Below are 18,310 nucleotides of genomic sequence, written 5' to 3'. Positions count from 1 at the left end.
TCGCATGACACGTTTCTCAGACATGTTCCCCGTTACAGCACCAGTGAGGTAATGAGTACAACAGTTTTTCTTAAAACGCATTTTATTGATTTGGCACATATATCAAAAAAACTTTTTCTCCAAACAGAGAATAAAAAAACATTTTCTCCAAACAGAGAATAAAAAAACATTTTCTCCAAACAGAGAATAAAAAAACATTTTAAAAGCACAAACGGGATTGTTAGGAAGGACACACTAGATCAAGTAAAATAAAAATAAAACAGATAAAATTAAAAAACCTACTTTTACGAAAAAAAAAACTATCAAACTCTTCCTATTGCTGCCAAGAGTCCCAGGCTGCTGTTATGTTCTTTGTCTGGGTCTCTTCGAGCCGTTTGTAAAACTTGTCGATTTTAGCCTCAAAGAGTCTTGTGTTTCTGAGATTGTGCAGAATCGCCTCAGCAGCTCCAAAGATCCTCTTCCCCGACACATGAAAGTGGCTTTGGTGTAGAGCGTCCCGAATGGCTGGAATGAAACGAACGGTCCACAGTCTCTTTACCACTTCATCATAGTGTCGATCCAGATAGTATTCTTCGGTCGGAAACAAACACTCATGTTGAATTTGACTGGGATGGTCGACTTGACATCCGTAACATTTCTCCTTTCTGTACAGATGTAGGACCCTGTCTAGCAGATGAACCACTACAGCTTTTACCGTATTCAGGAACGAAGCCGTCCTAGTACCTTCTGCAGCATCACCCTCTGGAGCATAAGAAAAGCATGGCGATTCAATGTCTGCTACCGGGGAGTGTGAAGAAGCTGTTGATTTCCCTGGAGACACGGATGGAGTAGATGGAGGTTGATCCATATCCAGCCAACCAGTAACATCAATGGCAGCAACACCATAGTCGATATAGGGTTTCCAGCTTGTTGGAGATGATGGGGGTCCTCCAGGCGTTTGTTCCAGGCTGCAACTCGCGGGGAGAGACTTGTTTTTTCTCAGATCCATGGTTAGTGTTCAGTGAATGTCTTTGAGCGGTCCTTACTTTTAAATGATCTGGGGAGGGGGGTGGGACTTGTTATGCTGAGTGGGAGGAGGAGTCATCTGCATAGGTGAGAGTCTTTTTCACCAGTATAATGTCCATCGATGTCTGACTCTGTTTAAAAAGTTCTTTAAGCTTTGTAGATTTCTCATCAATCATTTTCAGCCAAGCAGTCAGAGGCACCCGCAAGGATGTTTGAAAAACCCCGCATGTAGAGTTGAAATACTCCAAAACAAAATCATCAGAGGGGTCCTTCCCCTGCGTCAGCAAACGGCTTGCTCGGTAATACCATCGGCCAGATGGTCCGCTTTTAGTTTCCCAGACGGTGCTTGTCAGGACTCTTTTCACTTCTGGCAGCGGGGGGATATTTCCTTCTTCTTCCTCCACATTGAGGGGTAACGGTGAGAACTCTTCTCTGATCTCGCTTTTTGTTTGCGTTTCTTTGCTTTTTGTTGCAAATATCTTGTACACCGCTGGTTTCACAGTATTTTCTTGATGCACTACTTCTTCCGATACAATGGTTGCGTGGAGATCTCTGGAAGACACCAGAGTTAACACAGCCCAATCTGTTGAGGTCAACGTCGCTTTAACACTGTGGGGTCCATACGTTTCTCCATTCTTCAGGTTGTAGAAATGCAGTTCATTCGCCATATAGTTGAATACGTATCCCCAAACATGTTCATTTTCCAGAAGCCATTTCTCTTCAAGATCTTCGACCGGAGGTGTTTGAACCCGGCACAGATACTGCATCCGTTTCTTGACTGGCGCTCCGGACGGATGGCGGTAAGTTGTCACAGGCGTCTCGCTGATTAAACCCATATCGAGGGCGTCTCTTGGCCATTTTTTCTTTTTGGAGAGATGACTTGATGATTGGAAATGACTGGCTTTTTATCTGCACGGGGTTCTTTTTTTTTTATCTCACTCCACCCCCTCGGTCTTCTGACATCACATAATTGGGGCGGGCCCTTCTGTCACTTTTATGCATACTAATGTGATGGAAGCGGAATTTTGTTTTAATAGACTTGGGGGCGGGCCCACCTGTCACTTTTTATGCATACTAATGTGATTGAAACATTTTTTATGATACACCATAAGGCGCAACAGTGGGGGCTTTTCACACCTGTGAATACACATCAACCCCCTCCTATCAACGGATCTCACACCTACTTAGGATATCACACCTACTTGAGATCTCACACCTCGAACAAAGGGAGGCGGGACTTAGCTCATTAGCATAAGTAGGTAGAGGTGTGACCTGTCACAGCACCTGTCACCCTCTATGCATACTAATGAGATGAAAGCGGGATGAATCTTACTACTTGTGTGTGTGTGTGACAAACGTCCAGTATTAACCTTACCGTTTTTTACTAACAGTAACCAACTAATAATTTTCATATTGCAGAGGTCAAATGTTTCCTTGTCTGAAAGGAGAAACCTGATTTTAAAACAACATTTTCAGTGTGTGACTTGAAAGATAAGTTCTGATCAATAGTAAAACCTAGATATGTGTATGTAGTGACCCTTTCAATGTCATTCCCTTGAATAGTACAAATGGTGGGGAGAAAATAAGTTAACTTTTTGCCATTTGAGAATATCATGACTTTGGAGTTGTCTGCATTTAATACTAACTTGAGTTAAGATAAATGGGATGGAAGAACATCAAAGGCAGACTTGGCGCACACCCTTTCAAATCAAATCAATCAAATCAAGTGTTATTTCTATAGCACATTTATAAACGATTTTTGGTTGAGCCAAAGTGCTGTACAAATAATAAAAAATACCCTGCAGTAAAGACATTTTACAGCTAATACAACAGCAGTTTGTTCAGAATATCAGTAATTTCTATAGCACATTTATAAACGATTTTTGGTTGAGTCAAAGTGCTGTACAAATAATAAAAATACCCTACAGTAAAGACATTTTACAGCTAATACAACAGCAGTTTTTTCAGAATATCAGTATGAGAAAAACGACACCCTCTGTCTTTAGACCCACACATCGTACGAGGGAAAACTAACCGCTAGCCGCAAAGCTAGCATCACAGCCACTGCTCCGTTTTCGGAGACTTCGCTCCATTACATGGAATGTCATACAACGTAATGATGAGACTGTGACTATATCTATGACTGTAACGGTTGACGCAGAGAAGCCCACGAAAATGACGTCGGATATGACGTCATATGACGGATGACGGATGCGACGGATATGCACCCGAGCCGATCGTGTACCCGAGCCGATCTTGTACTGACACCGGCTCAGATAATTGGTCGTGCTTTTTACAGCGCTACGGCTTCTAGAGATTAATTTGTGTATGTATTTATTCTCAAAGCATTTAATATATTCATTGCTATTGGGACGTTAAGAGCATTCCATGGAATATAACAAAAAGTGTTTTCTGAAATAAATTACATACCCCATTGAATTATGACTGAAGATCGTCAGCTGTCTTCCTCTCCCTTGTTGTTCCTCGATACGTTAAGGCTGCAGCACCGTTGACAACTTCTCTCTACATATCAAACATACCGGTAAACCAGCATCGTTTGCTGTGAAAGCATATAACTCTGTCCACGCAGAATTAAATCCTGTGCTCCTCCGGTACTTTTCTTTGATTTATCCATAGTTCGCTCATCGAGCCGGGGGTCAGGTTATTAACCCGCAGGAAAAGGCGCTGGCGCGGGACCGTAGCAGGATGTGACGCATATTTTAGTTGACCTAATTAAAACCGTTTTGTTTTTTATTTATGTCACAGTATCACCTCAAAATACAAGATACGAAACATTTTCAACCATGCTACAAAATATAAATAGTCCTACAAATAATTTAATTTAATTTCCTTCTTATTTTTGTCTAAGCTCAAGGGAGCCAGACCAGAGGGCTTAAAGGGCCGCATGCGGCTCGAGGGCCGCGGGTTGCCGACCCCTGTCCTAGAACAAAACTTGAAAATCTTGCTTGTGTTAAGCAAGATTTTCGTGCATCTTGCCAAAAACCTAATGATATGAGACGAGGTCCCCCGGAAGTGCTCAAATGCTAACTTATTTAGGACTGATCCTGCACCACTCTATAAGCATGCTTTTATTATGCAATTGTGTCTACCCGGGTCGAGATCGGTCTATCACAGTAAAAGCCCCAGACACATCCACAGCATCATCGCCTCCCACAGAGCACTTTGTTTAAAAAGACAACACTTAGGCAATTTCTCCAGGTAGAGGAACTACTGGGGAAAACGTTTACTTTGAAAACTATAACCAGCAGAAGAATAATGCACATGGTGTCAAATAAATCAAAAAGGTAGAGTGATAAATAAACATTATTTCAGTCGTATCATCAAAATTGCTGAAGTTATCATTACTGCTAAGTAAGCTGTTTTACTCGCAGTTATAACGCTGGGATTGGGTTTCTTGGCCTTTTTGGTTTTGGACAGTAACATTAGCCATGCTGCTAGCAGGGGCTATGTTGCTAATGATATTTGCAGATAGATTGATCTTTTTGCACGTATGACGGACCATCTCATGCACCAACGGAGAGGAAAATAAGGAAAGAACTTATGTGTGTTGTGTCGCTCTAAGGAACGCAGAAAGAAAACACCAAATGGAAACGCTGAAGGGAAGTAAATTAATTAATGGAAGTTTGAAATGTATTAAGTATATTATACAACAAAAATGACATGCTGTATTTGAATGCATCTATGAACTGGTTAATTGATATAAGATATCATCTCAAAATGTTGTCTGTCCAAGGAATCTGGCTTTTAACTAACTGAAACTCACCCAAAACTGTTTTAGTGGTTTACAGCAATTTACATGCACACATAGAGTTCCATGGCACTGGTTTAAACCAGTCCAAACTTCACTACAAGCATAAACATTTCATGTACCGGGAGCATCAGAAGTACTATTCAAAACATCCAAGATTTATGTGACATGTAGGAATAAATAATGTGAAATGTTCTCTGAGACCTTGAGGATATGGAAATGCAGGCTCACCTTGCGGCTCACTTTTCTTCCTGAAGTCATCAAGGCACTGAAGGCTCCCTGGGCTGTCTAGTGCCAACTTGTTGTTGAGGTACCAGAACAGAAAGGTCATGAGGATGATGAAGAGACCGATGGCTGTCAGAAACCCCAGCACCTCTGGAGAGACTGAGACACAGAAGCTCCAGTTAGACATACTGCTTTAAAACATCAGCACACCACTGACAAACAATGCTGACATCATTGAGGTAAACACATTAGACCATGGTAAAGTATTTTTCCCCCAAAAAAAATCACTTTTCTCTTAATTTGTAAAAGGAAAAGTAAGCAAATATAGAAACCATAAAAATAACAGTTGGCAGAAACAATACTGATGCTGAAAATGCATTGAAATAACTTCACATTAGTGTTAGAATTCATGAATGAATGACAACAGCCTACTCAATAACCCCCATAACCACTTATTTGTTGTGAAAATCAGCCAAGTAGCTGTTTAAATATCATCCATATATATGTGATCATGCTAATTAACGCTAATGAAAGCAACTTGTACTAAATATGCCAATTGCCCAACATTTGTACGTTAGCATTCAGCAGTTTTTAAATGCTGGGAAAGCATACCATACATTTAAAAATGTTAAATATAAAATCACTGATACGGTTTGTTAACAATTGTTTTCAGTTTGAATTTACAGGAAAAATACACCCATTCACTATTTAAGAAGGCAAAAGGGATATAATAGGATCTATTTTAACAAAATCTCTAAATAAATGCAAACACTATTGTTTTTTCAACCCTTGAGATTACATTTGAGGTTACAGTTGAGATTACACTTGAGATTACTAGTATTAGACAAATATTTTTAGCAATAAAGCAAACATGACCCTGTCTGTACAGCAGGAAATAGAGCGCTGAGGCCAGTAAAACCAGCCTGCTTATTCATGTGAATGACTGTTCATTATAAAAGTTAAATAAATATGGTTGGTTCCTTTTGAAAGACAGCATAAAACAGGTTTACAGTATTTTGAATGGTTCTTTTAATCTTAATCAATTACATCTTGAAAAATGTAACTTTCTACAAATACAAGTAAGATGGATAAGACTATTACTGTACAATGCATGCATTGCATGAATACAATACATACAGTATTGTATGTCATTACCATACTGACATACAATACTGTATGTCATTATGGTAATGCTAATAAAGCTATTTGAATTTGACAGCAACAGAGAGAATGTCACTGAAGTAGAGGCACAACCGGTTTGTTGCCATAGCAACAGGTTCAGGTGCAGCGTGACTCCAGACTCTAGACACAGGCTGCTCAGAGCTCATTAAGGAAAACAGCCACTGCCACACATGAGTAGAGACATGGTAGAGACGCTTTGGTTTGGTAACACATGATCAGATGAGCAGACAGACCCTGGCACTGAACACAATCTGAAGGAGTTTATTTTTTACATTTGACCTTCCAACATCTTCATTGAAGTGCTACATTATGTCAACATCAGGTTGAGGAGACTTCCTGTATTATCTATCAGAAAGTGATGTTGGCCTAGATCAGGGGTCGCCAACGCGGTGCCCGCAGGCACTTAGTAGCCCGCAGGGGCAACGCGAGTCACCCGTGGGGCATGTTCTAAAAATAGCTCGCTGAGCAAATCCAAATTGTATAAAATACACAAAACAAAAAAGGAAATGTAATTAGAATCTACCCTATGCATAAACGAAACTTCAATCATAGCGAACTCTATCTACTTACTACAACTATATATCTATCTAACACCTCTCCTCCCCCCACCCCCACAATGAATATCAACCAATCACGTTCTTGCTTTATTTGCGGGACCAGCGTTGCAGTCGGGAAGAAAAGCAATGTGGAGCGGCACCGCATGGCGTAATTTCCACTGGGGACAGGGGGGACATGTCCCCCCCAACTTTTCGAAATCCTGTTTGTGTCCCCCCACTTTACAAATATGTTTATTATTATTTTTTAACGCAAGCCGTCATCGCCACGGAGGAGCACACAGCCACTGTGAGCGAGCGAGACAGAGGGAGAGAGAGCGAGAGAGAGAGAGAGAGCACACCGTTATCTATTTAATATAGCCTAGTTGTAAGAAATCATTCCATTTTAAAAGGGGAGCGATTAGTAAAATATGCATAAATAAAAAGAAAGAATGCTAACCAGGTAACATAAGATGAGAATAAATAGGTTTAAATTATTTGTTGTTGGTTGTGATCATATTCTAAAGCTGTTTGGATTATTGAAAAGTATCCAGCTCTCTTTCATATGAGTGTTGAGAGCTGTAACCATAAATTCATTTTGCTCTCAAAGTGCACCAGATTGATGCTTTTCACTTCAACATTGAAAAAAACATCTTCCCGGGGGTGCATGCCCCCAGACCTCCCTAGAGGAGGAGAGATCCACCCCCAAATAAAACAAGGTTCAAATAATTAAATTGCATTCAATTTATTTTAGTAAACACTGAAAACGGGTCCCACAGACCCAAACAGCATACAAAGGTTAAAGGTCAGCATAACATAATGTGTAATGTACTAAATATGTACACTGCAAAAAAAGAAGAGGAGTAAAAGTAGCTCACGACTTGTTTTATTTTTTGAAAGTAGCCCTCACCCTAAAAAAGGTTGGAGACCCCTGGCCTAGAACAGCCTGCCGGGTGTTCTTTTCCTCATAATGCACATTATCCCTTACGTATCCCCTTCTCTCTGCAGATGGACCCTTCTGACATCAAGGCCGTCTAAAGAGGTAAACAGCTTTGTTGTAAAACATTGATATATTTTTAATTAGACCCTCCAGAAAAACGCGATTCTGCGATCGCAGAATTTACCGCATAATCAGTAAAATGGCGCAGATTTCTAAAAGGCCGCATATTTATCAAAAGGCTGCATAATCCCCGCATTTTTCCACACAAAGTTGAGGGGAAAAAAAGTTAACTCGTCTTGACGTGACGTCATCAGCTCGCGCATCACAGAATGTAAACAACACTGTATAGAGTGAACGTGTGGAGCTCACACGATAGAGAAAACACCAAAATGAAAGTATCTAATCCAGGGGTCTCCAACCTTTTTCTAACCGGGAGCTACTTTTGAAAAAAGAAAGTGGCCAAGAGCTACTCATGTTATTTTATATAGATTTCAGTGCACATATCACATTCGTGACTCAAGAGCAGAAACATTAACATTAACATGAATAAACTTGACTTTCTCATGAAGAGAAAAAAAGACAAATAATCACCATGCAATACTGAGTTCTGCTTTAACATCAATAACTACAGTAAACAGTTTTACAGATAAGAGTGCAAAGTTCCTAATTGTAATAATAACATTTCTAGCTCTATAATTTAAATTATTTCAAGCATTTCACAAATTTGTTTCACATGTAAAAGGGGAATATGTCTTGTGCTTTTCTCAACTTGCATCAAGCAAACATATGTCTTCAAACATTCAGTCTGTCACTGCATTGTTGTCTTTCTCCTGACTCAGCTAATGTGACACCTGGCACTGCATAGCATCCACCAGAGCACTGTACTGGGGTGTGTATCCTGACAAATTCACTCTGATTGAGTCATTGAGGTGTTCATCAGTAAGTCTTGTCCTGAATTTGGATTTGATAAAGTTCATATCAGAGAATGCTGATTCACAGCGATATGTTGACCCAAAAAAGCAGGACAGTTTCAGTGCAGCAGTTTGAATGTTTTTGAATTTCTCTGGGTCCAATAGCTTCCAGAAATCTTTGTCCATCTGATGTGCTTTCAGCTGAATGTCATTCTGGAGATTGATTATCTCCAGCTCCAACTCTGAAGCACTGAGACTGAAAAGGCTGGCCAGTTGCTCAGACATGTCAGTAACATCCACGATGTTGAATGGGTTAGCAAGGAAACTTGCACAGGGCTCAAGCTGTTTAAAGTCAAGAAACCTGTCCTCAAATTCCTGCCCAAGCTTAGTTAAGCAGTCACAGTACTTTGATAAGTCAAGAAAGCCAGCAGCAGCTTTATTCTCCTGCAGTACTTTTTGAACAGAGGGGAAATGATGCAATTTATTTCCCTTTACTTGCTGGAGATATAGACACAGATTTGCTTTAAAGGCCTTTACAGCACTAATCATGTCACATACTGTTTTGCCATTGCCTTGTAGCTGGAGGTTAAGCTGGTTTAATTTTCCTGTCAGATCAGTCAAAAAGGCCAGGTCAAGTACCCAACCAGCATCAGATAAGATGGAGGTGTCCTCCCCCCTCTCTTCCATGAAGAGCTTTACCTCATTCAGCAAGGAGAGGAAGCGCTGTAGGATTTTCCCTCTACTCAACCACCTCACCTCAGCATGGAGAAGGAGATCTCCATATTCAGCTGACAGTTCCTCAAGAAAAACTTTGAAGCTCCTGTGTTGCTTTGCCTTCGCTCGGATAGAGTTTATTATTTGTATCACAGGTTTCATGACGTGATTGAAGTCCATAACTTTGGCACAAAGTGCTTCTTGGTGAATGATGCAATGGTAACTCAGGAAACGTGGGAAATATGGATCTGACTTACAATTTGCGATAAAACCGTTGTGGCGACCTCTCATAGCCGGGGCTCCATCAGTTGTTATGGATACAAGCTTCTCCATTTGCACGCCTTTATTTATGAAATAATTCTTAATAGAATTATACACGTCCACACCTCTTGTTGTTGTTTTGAGTGGAAGCAGTGTCAGAAATTCCTCTTTCGCCGTAAAATCCTCAAACACCATCCGGATGAACACAGACAGCTGAGCTGTGTCGCTCGCATCCACCGACTCGTCGCACTGTATGGAGAACCACTTGCACCTGACCATGTCCCGCTCCAACTGTCCCATGGCATCCACTGACAGCGCCGACACTCTCCTCGCCACAGTGTTGTTTCCCAGTTGCACATCGTCAATGGCAGACATTATCTCCGACTTGCTCTTGTGGTCTCTGAACAAAGTCTCTGCCATAACAGACATCGCTCCCTTAAGAACACCGCCATCAGTGAAAGCTTTTTTGTTCTTTGCCAAATACTGAGCGACTCGGAACGATGCTTCTGTAGCTAGGCTAGCTTTCTTGGCAGGCTTCGTGAACAATGACTGCTGCCTTTGTAGCGTAGCTTTTAATTGTTGTACCTTCTCAACGCGAAGGCAACTGCCGGCGGGATACTCCTTTGAAAAGTTTTCGTGAAGTTTTGTGAAGTGCCGCTCGACATTTCCCTTCTTCCCCACCGCAACACTCGAGCCACAAATTAAACACACACACTTGTCTTTGATGCTCGTAAATAAAAATTCATGTTCCCACTCGTCATGAAAGTAGTATATTTTAGATTTCTTCTTTGACGGACCTTCCTCAGTTGTCATGACTGCATCTTACATCTCTTTTTCTCTATCTTTCTTACTCTCAAAATATACTACATAAATAAATATGTCTCAACATGTCAACTGCACTTTAGCGCCCTCTGGTGAGCTACTCGGAAAACCTCCGCGAGCTACTGGCTCGCGATCGACGTGTTGGCAACCCCTGATCTAATCCATCTCATTTACCGACGAACATTTCTACTAAAGACCGGGCAAAAAGTGGGGGGAAACTATTCTGCACCCCGTGCAACTGTGTGTTGGAGCATAAGAGAAAATCGACGGTGACGACCCGCTTTGATTCATTCAAACATTCGAAAATGCTTTCTGCTGCTGCGGACAAGAAAGCCAAACAACTCACGTTCACGAGGCATCAACCTCCAAAACCCTTTCGAGGGCTACAAGAAACGAGGTGAGTAGCCTACAAGATTGAAGCTGCAGATAACGAACGAGTAAATGAAAACAGAATGAGGCGGAGAAGTGTGTGTGTGTGTGTGTGTGTGTGTGTGTGTGTGTGTGTGTGTGTGTGTGTGTGCGTGAGATTAAAATAGCCCAATTGCTTTTACAATAAATAAACATTGAATGTGTTTAATTGAATAGTAAAGGGGTTTAACGTTAGTGGCAGGTTGTGTGTGAGAGAGAATAAATAAGACAGCCCAATATTTTTAAAACAATCGATAATTTTTTCCCGCATATTTAGCATATTTCGCAACTTTCCGCATATTTCGCAACTTCCCGCAGTTTCACCGCATAAAATCACATAAAACCCTGCATGTTTAATCGCATAATCAAGGATTTTAGCCCGCATAATCAAGGATTTTTGCCCGCGTTTTTCTGGAGGGTCTATTTAATGTTATACTTTAAAAAAAATCTAAACCACAGAAGTATATTTTTAAAATGTAAATACTGAACTACAATAATTAAGAAGATTTTCACTCTACACACAAGTGCAGCATTAATCAACCTTAAATTCCAGACAATAAATGTCAACTCCTGCAGGGAGCTCTGGAAATTAATTTTACATTTTATACTGGCACAATGTGATGTTACAATCGGGGACAGTTGGAGGAGAAGTGGGTCACCGACTGTTCACAAGCTGTCACACAGAGAAAGAGCTCCATGACACAAAAATGTCACTTCGGGGAAATTCCTACAACATCCGAGTATAATGAGATTTGGCTGAGGCAGATACTGCTAAGGTAAACATTGAGAATAGACGTTAGAGTGTTACAAAATGAAGTGTATCTGTTTGTAGAGCAGCGCAGCAGCAATGCTAACAGCTGTCATGTAAGAGTTTACACAGACTGGAAGGTGATAATTTATTATTCAACAATTAGGGACATTAACGCATCATTTCCATACCTTAATAAAGCAGAACATGTCTATAATGAAGGGAGGGAAGTGACCTCATAAGACATCACTTAAGGCAATAATCATGCTGTGCAGTGGCAATTATCAGACCCCTAAAGAGTGGTTCAGGAATGAGTCCTAAAACCCGGAAAAGGGTTAGCATTTTTCCCCTTCTGGTTCCCTTGCCTCAAGTCAATCTTTTTGGGCAACCAGTGCCTTCATATGTAGAGACAGATTGGAACCCAGGGCTTTACCAGTTGAGCTGTACGGAGGGCCAAACTCAACGGTTTCTGAAAACTTCATTTTGGTTTTATGCCTGAAATAAGTTCTGTGATTAACATAAGTTTAAAAGATTTTCCCGTTTTGTTCTAGGACAGGGGTGGCCAACCCGCGGTTCTCGAGCCGCATGCGGCTCTTCAGTTCATATCGAATTTTATATGTGTGAGTTTGGGGGAGAGACACTGACTCCTGACTAGTGTTGCACGGTGTACCGACATTTGAAAGGTATACCGCGATACCCTGCCGTTAAAAACGTTACTATTCCTCCGTTTCATTAGTATGGTACTTTAAGAATGACGGGGGAAAGTACTCCGGTGAGAAAGCGCTGTTTTAATAAGAGCCGTGTGTTCTCAGCGCTCTGCTTCCACTCCCTGCACTGCAGCCGCACTACAGTCCCGCCCCTCTCAAGCACACTCAAGTGTCTCCCCTCTCTCGTGCACGCGCTAGCTGCCAGAGCATGTGAGAAAACGAGAAGCATGGCTGCAAGTGGGAGTGCAACTGCCGCTGCGCCTCGGCTTGTTGACAAAAAAGACGCCAGAAGCGAAAAGTTGATGTATTTTAGTTATGACAGTTAGGGCAAGCCTACGGACTACACGAGGCCTGTCTGCAAGAAATGTTTTAATTTGATTTAATACGAATTCTTGTCATTTATTTTATTTATTGTTCTCATTGTTTAAAAGTTTGTGTTATGGTTCTGGTGTGAAATAAAGCACAATAATTACATTTAAGACTGTTTCCCTTTTTTTTAAGAAAAGTATCGAAAAAGAATCGGAATTCTTGACTTGGTATCGAAACCAAAATGTTGGTATCGTGACTACACCACTCCTGACAGTTAAACCTGATATTTAGTAGGTCTGTTAAGTATTGAATGCTGATAATTCTGACGTAATTTGGCCGGTCAAAGTTGTTTGGGCTCAGATAAAATCGCTCCGTTACTTTCGTCCCGTGTTACTTTCGTCCCGTGTTACTTTCGTCCCGTGTTACTTTCGTCCCGGCTCTCCCTACGTGTGTATGTGTGGTGTCAGGTGTCAGTATGAGAGGATGACAGCGCGTCTAATTTTGATGTGGCCCAAGAGCCAATCACAATAATACCTGCGATGCAGTGAACCAATCACCTTTGATGGGGGGGAAACCTATCGTTGATTAAACACTATCCAGTGTTTCCCCGACCATTGTCTTGGAGGGGCGCTGCGCCCGCCAACGGAGCCCCGCGCCCCCCCTGAAATTCAAGGTGTTATAAATATAAATTATATAAATATATATATATTATTATTTTTTAAAATATATATATAGCACCAAATTGCAAATAATCTATAATTACTGTCACTTTTCACATTGAACATGTGCACTTTTATTAAATAAACTAAATGCTTTCATTTTAAGTTGTGATTTTAGTGTTTGGATCCTAAGAAACACTGAAGCATTAATCAATAACAATAATCCACAGCTCCTCTCTCTGCTCAGGAGGATTGCAAAAAAATATATCCCAATGCCACAAAAATGCATCAGTGACGTGGTTGAAATCTTGTCTCCAGAAAACAAAAAACTGAAACAAGTGACTGTGTGTTTGATGTGGCTCTTTGCAGTAACATAGAAAAAATGTGGCTCTTAACCTCTGACTGGTTGGCCACCCCTGTTCTAGGACATATCATACGTCAGTAAATACCCCACTGGTGAATGTCTGAAGCTTCTATGTGTCATAAAACCGGAGGTTGAATACAAGTGGTTAAATGACACTGCTAAATGTAAACACACCATACATTAGCTGCCAAATGTAGCTCCGTTTTGCTTTTTGTTGAGGGAACCCTTGGGATGCTAATTTACGGATCGGTCTACAAAATGTCGTTATCACTGCACCACTTTATAGAGCCATTTCTGTTGGTACAGGTTGAGTGTGTCTTTGCAAAAGAAAAACACATTATGTTGATGTAAGGTAGTAGACTTGACAGGCCACTAGGTGTTGCTGTTGCGCAGCAAATTGTGTTTTTTTTGTCCTTTGTAGGACACCGTATTTCTCCTGTTGTTCTGGGTGTGGCCGCCATCTTGGCGCTAATGTTTGTATTCACTCCACGAAAGGTGAGCGGCAAATAATGGCGGCAAATAATTGTACACATTATTACGTTAAAAACGTCCAAACATTCAATTTTTTTAATTAATGGGTTAGTTTAAATGTTTATTTGCCCGTTTGTGTATGTTTGGGAGTGAGATGTTTATGTTGTGTCTGTTAATTTGGTTGTTGTATTGGTTAGCATGTAGCTAATGAGGCTAATGTTTGTATTCACTCCACGAAAGGTGTGTCAGAAGAGCTGCCATTGGGATGAATAAATCACTACTCAGCGTCTCCACTGCAATCCGATCTACTGTGTCCTGTTTTCCTCCCCTCTGCATGGGTGTTCAGTAGGGCTGCAACAAACGACTAATTTGATAATCGATTAATCTATCGATTAATGAAACGATTAATCGACTATTCGGACTATTACTATATGCCTTGCAAAATTTCTCAAACGCTCTTATTTATCAACTTTTTGATTTAGCTTGAGGTTGTTTTAGGCATGTGGAAAATAACAATGAAGACAATAAAGATGAATACTTGATTCAAAAATACATATTATTAAATTAACTAAACACATTTTTAACAAAATTAACATTGCTTTTTATTTAAATTAAATACATAATATTTCACACCAAAGAAACAACAGTGTTTTAACAAATGGTATTAAATAATCTGATAACAGAACTGTGAACAGAATAGCTGAAACTTTAATCAAATAAAGAGTAACTCAGTTACCTCTAATCATTAACCCATGTTTGTATAATTGAGTTAATTCCGTGTGTTGCTGCTAGCATACATAACACCTGACATGGAAACGTTACTCGTGGATGGGGCTACAGAGCTACTAGAAAGACATTCGAACCCGGTGCATTCCTCCGTCTGAATGTGGTGCACTTTTGCTAAATGTTTAGACAAATTGCTCGTGTTACCGCCCTTACATGCTAAACTCTTATTGCACTTTTGGCAACGAGCATTGTCCACATCGAGACGGGTAAAGTTTAACCACACACCTCGGAGCGCGTTCTCTCTGCCATCTCCGCAGTGTGTTGCTGCATGTAGCAGCCGCGTGTGTGTAAACTGCCCCGCCCCCTCCCACACAGACGGGGTAGAGAGATCTCGTCTGATCGAAAATACATCATAAACGCATTTGTTTGTCTTTTTGCATATTAGAAACGAGTTGGCGACACTAAGACTGCGATATAATGTTTTTGTAGCAATAATACATGACATATATTTTTTAAATGTCTCCAGTACCGATAAAAATACCAATAACGTTGGAGCTTAATGGCGCGTGATGACGTCACCAACGAATCGACGACTGAATTAGTTGGCAACTAATTTGGTAATCGATTTTAATCGATTAAGTCGATTAGTTGTTGCACCCCTAGTGTTCAGAGAAGCTAGGGGGCATCCGGGTCACGGCACCAAAGATGTAACCCAAATATCCTGTAGCCTCTCTGAACACCCTGGGACTCTGCGTAGTGTTTATTATTGGTGATGGGATGTTATGTTGAGTCTGCAAGCCCCAGGTGACATAACCGTTATGACATCATAAGGGTGATTTTCTTTGAGTCACAAAATACGTTATACATCTGATTCAACATTTCTTTGTGCACTGTAACATTGTTCACATACATTTAAATGGATGAAATGGGCTCAGTGCAACGTGGAAACATAGCTTTCAAGTCAAGTGAATGTTCTTGAATTATATCAAAATGACTGCCTTGGTCCAGAAGATCATGAGTTCATCTAGCAAGAAAGTGTACCAGATGTCATTTTATTTCACAATCAGGGCATGGTGAGTTCTCTGCTATTTATTATGACCATATAATGCCTGTGACTTAACACTAGAACCGCCAACAGGTCAATTTTACCCGCAGCTGTTTTTTGATTGTATGCAACTTTTTTGACAGTCTCCCAGTGCGTGACTTTTCCTGAAAGTGTGTTATGTAACACCCTTTGTTGTTAAAAAGTGTCAATATGAAGTCAGATTGGAAAAATTGCCCAAAAAAATGCCATTTATACCTATATCCACCAGCAGGGAATATTTACCTCATAGAAAATGCAGCGTAAACATGATGTGTTGCTATAGCAATGCCTTTTGTCTACTGCGGTTCCTTATAAATAGAGAGATAGATTGAGAGATAGATAGATAGATTTATAGATAGATAGATAGATATATAGATAGAGAGATAAACAGATAGATAGTTATAGATCGATAGATAGTTATAGATGGATAGAGAGAGAGATAGATTTGTACCGAAACAAAACACAAGTTTAACACCAAGCGTTTAAAGGTCCCATGTCATACTTTTCCGGTTATTACCCGTCCCCTTGTGTGTTATGAAAGTTTTTATGCATGTAAACGGTCTGCAGAGTCAAAAACCCTCAAAGTACACCCAGTCGGGAGTAAAACTCTAACACAGAAAATACCTGTCAATGCTGCCCCAGAACGCCTCGTTGGAGATTTCTCATTTTCCATTGTTTACTTCCTGGGTATCGTGACATAGAGATACCCAGTAGCCACGCCCAGAGCTATGGCCGCACCCTCTGCCAGCCTTTCACCAAACAAAGCTTCCCAAACCTTTCAGCGATTCATGCCGGATATGTACAGTGTAGGGCACTGAAGAACGATGCTGTTCCTACTTTGTTTGGACCAGCGGGAGATTCAGGTACACAACCTGTAAGTATTCATTATTGTTTGTGTATTTATGATATTTAAAACAAACAAGGTATCTACCACGACTGTTTAAATGGGTAAACGTTTTTCGGACTGCTAAGTTGGGATCGCGGAGAAATGCTCTCCACAAACCCATTCTCTCAGCGTTATAAACCTTTTTCTTACTCAATATCAAGCCACACTTATTGTTTTTACTTTGGCTGTGAGTGTTTCTTTGTGCTCAGGATGAGTTTAGCTTGTTCTCCTGTATCGCCGAAACGCCGACATGGAAAGCCTGTCTGCTCCTTGCTATAGCTAGCCAGAGATATTAAATAAACACTTTGTCATACAATCTAAATGTAAGGTTTTTTAGCGTTACCTGTTGATTTCAAAGAAAGCTCTCTGGAAAATGTTAACTGTTCGACATGAAGCTACCTTAGTACACCGTTGATCCTGAGTCCTGTCAGTTAAAGTGTTTCATAGTTAGCTAAGCATCAACCTAGCACTGAAATATATGGATGTTATGTGACAGTATTTCTGAGAAAAAGTCAGCTGAAATGGTGGCATAGTTGCCACTGCTTAACGTGCCAACAGCATGTTTGAACTTATTTGAAGCAGTAAATGTGGCTGTTTGGCCACTGACGTTGCCATAACAAGACCTGAATTTAAATGTGCAACCTCTTTTTGAGACAGATTTATGCATGAAATTATAATTCTTCTGAATGATATTCCTATTGAAAGCTAGTTTCTATGTGAACATTATGAGATGGACAGCCAGAGAGAATACATGAAAAACAGTTATCCATAGATCTCTTAATTTTGCTCTAAATGTACTAGATTGATGCTTTTAACTTCAATATTTAAAAAAAATACCCCTCCCACCGCACCTACACGCCGCACCCCCAGCTCTGACTTACTTCCCGTGTCCCTGCTGTGCAATCAAAACTCACTGTTCTGTATGATAAATAAAAGAACATTATACCTTGAAAATCAATAGCGGGTAAATTTGACCCATTTGCGGTTTTAGGTATACAGCGACCTCTGGCGGTTCTAGTGTTAAGGTTAATGCTATATAACCTGCTGTGCTCTTTTTTCCAGGCCATTGGTCAACTTTTATGTGTTTATTTAATTGCATGGTCTGTTAAAGATGCCTGGTCTTTAATGAGTGTGGAATCTTGTAAGTATCCCATAATGCTTGGTCACATGGTGAGGTGGGAGCAGGAGGTGTTATCCCAGAGGAAATCCAGTCTGCCCACACGGTACCAGCTTCTCACTGTTGACTGAATTATTGACAGCACAGATGGAGCAGGATCCTGCTCTGGTTCCCTAACTGGCTACAACAGGGAGAGGAATATTCAATCACATAAATCTACACACAGTGTCTCTTTACTTTCAGTTTTCTGATTTAGGATTACAATGTTTCCTATTTTTTACTCAATAAACAATCTGTAATCAGGCTTCTTTCCTCACTTTTACTCCCTTCACCTCTACCACATGTAACAATATGCCAAAACTGTATTTAAAATGCGTTATTCCTCCTTTTCCTTTTTATGAAACAAAAACTCTGTTGCTACCCTTGCCCTCTTTAGGCATTGACAATCCAGGGCACCAGCCAAAGCCGT

General features: G+C 40.6%; 1 protein-coding gene across 1 annotated transcript in view; it reads right to left on the bottom strand.

Moving 5' to 3' along the window:
- Positions 1-18,310, bottom strand: part of syt14a (synaptotagmin XIVa) — a 182,403-nt gene that overhangs the window by 116,468 nt on the left and 47,625 nt on the right. Inside the window, exon 3 of the mRNA XM_079640299.1 lies at positions 5,006-5,158. Coding sequence (XP_079496425.1) covers positions 5,006-5,158 — 153 coding nt within the window. The remainder of the gene's footprint in view (positions 1-5,005; positions 5,159-18,310) is intronic.

This window comes from Notothenia rossii, assembly GCF_949606895.1.
Source record: "Notothenia rossii genome assembly, chromosome: 7".
NCBI classification, from domain to species: domain Eukaryota; kingdom Metazoa; phylum Chordata; class Actinopteri; order Perciformes; family Nototheniidae; genus Notothenia; species Notothenia rossii.
This window is presented reverse-complemented; position numbering and strand designations above follow the sequence as displayed.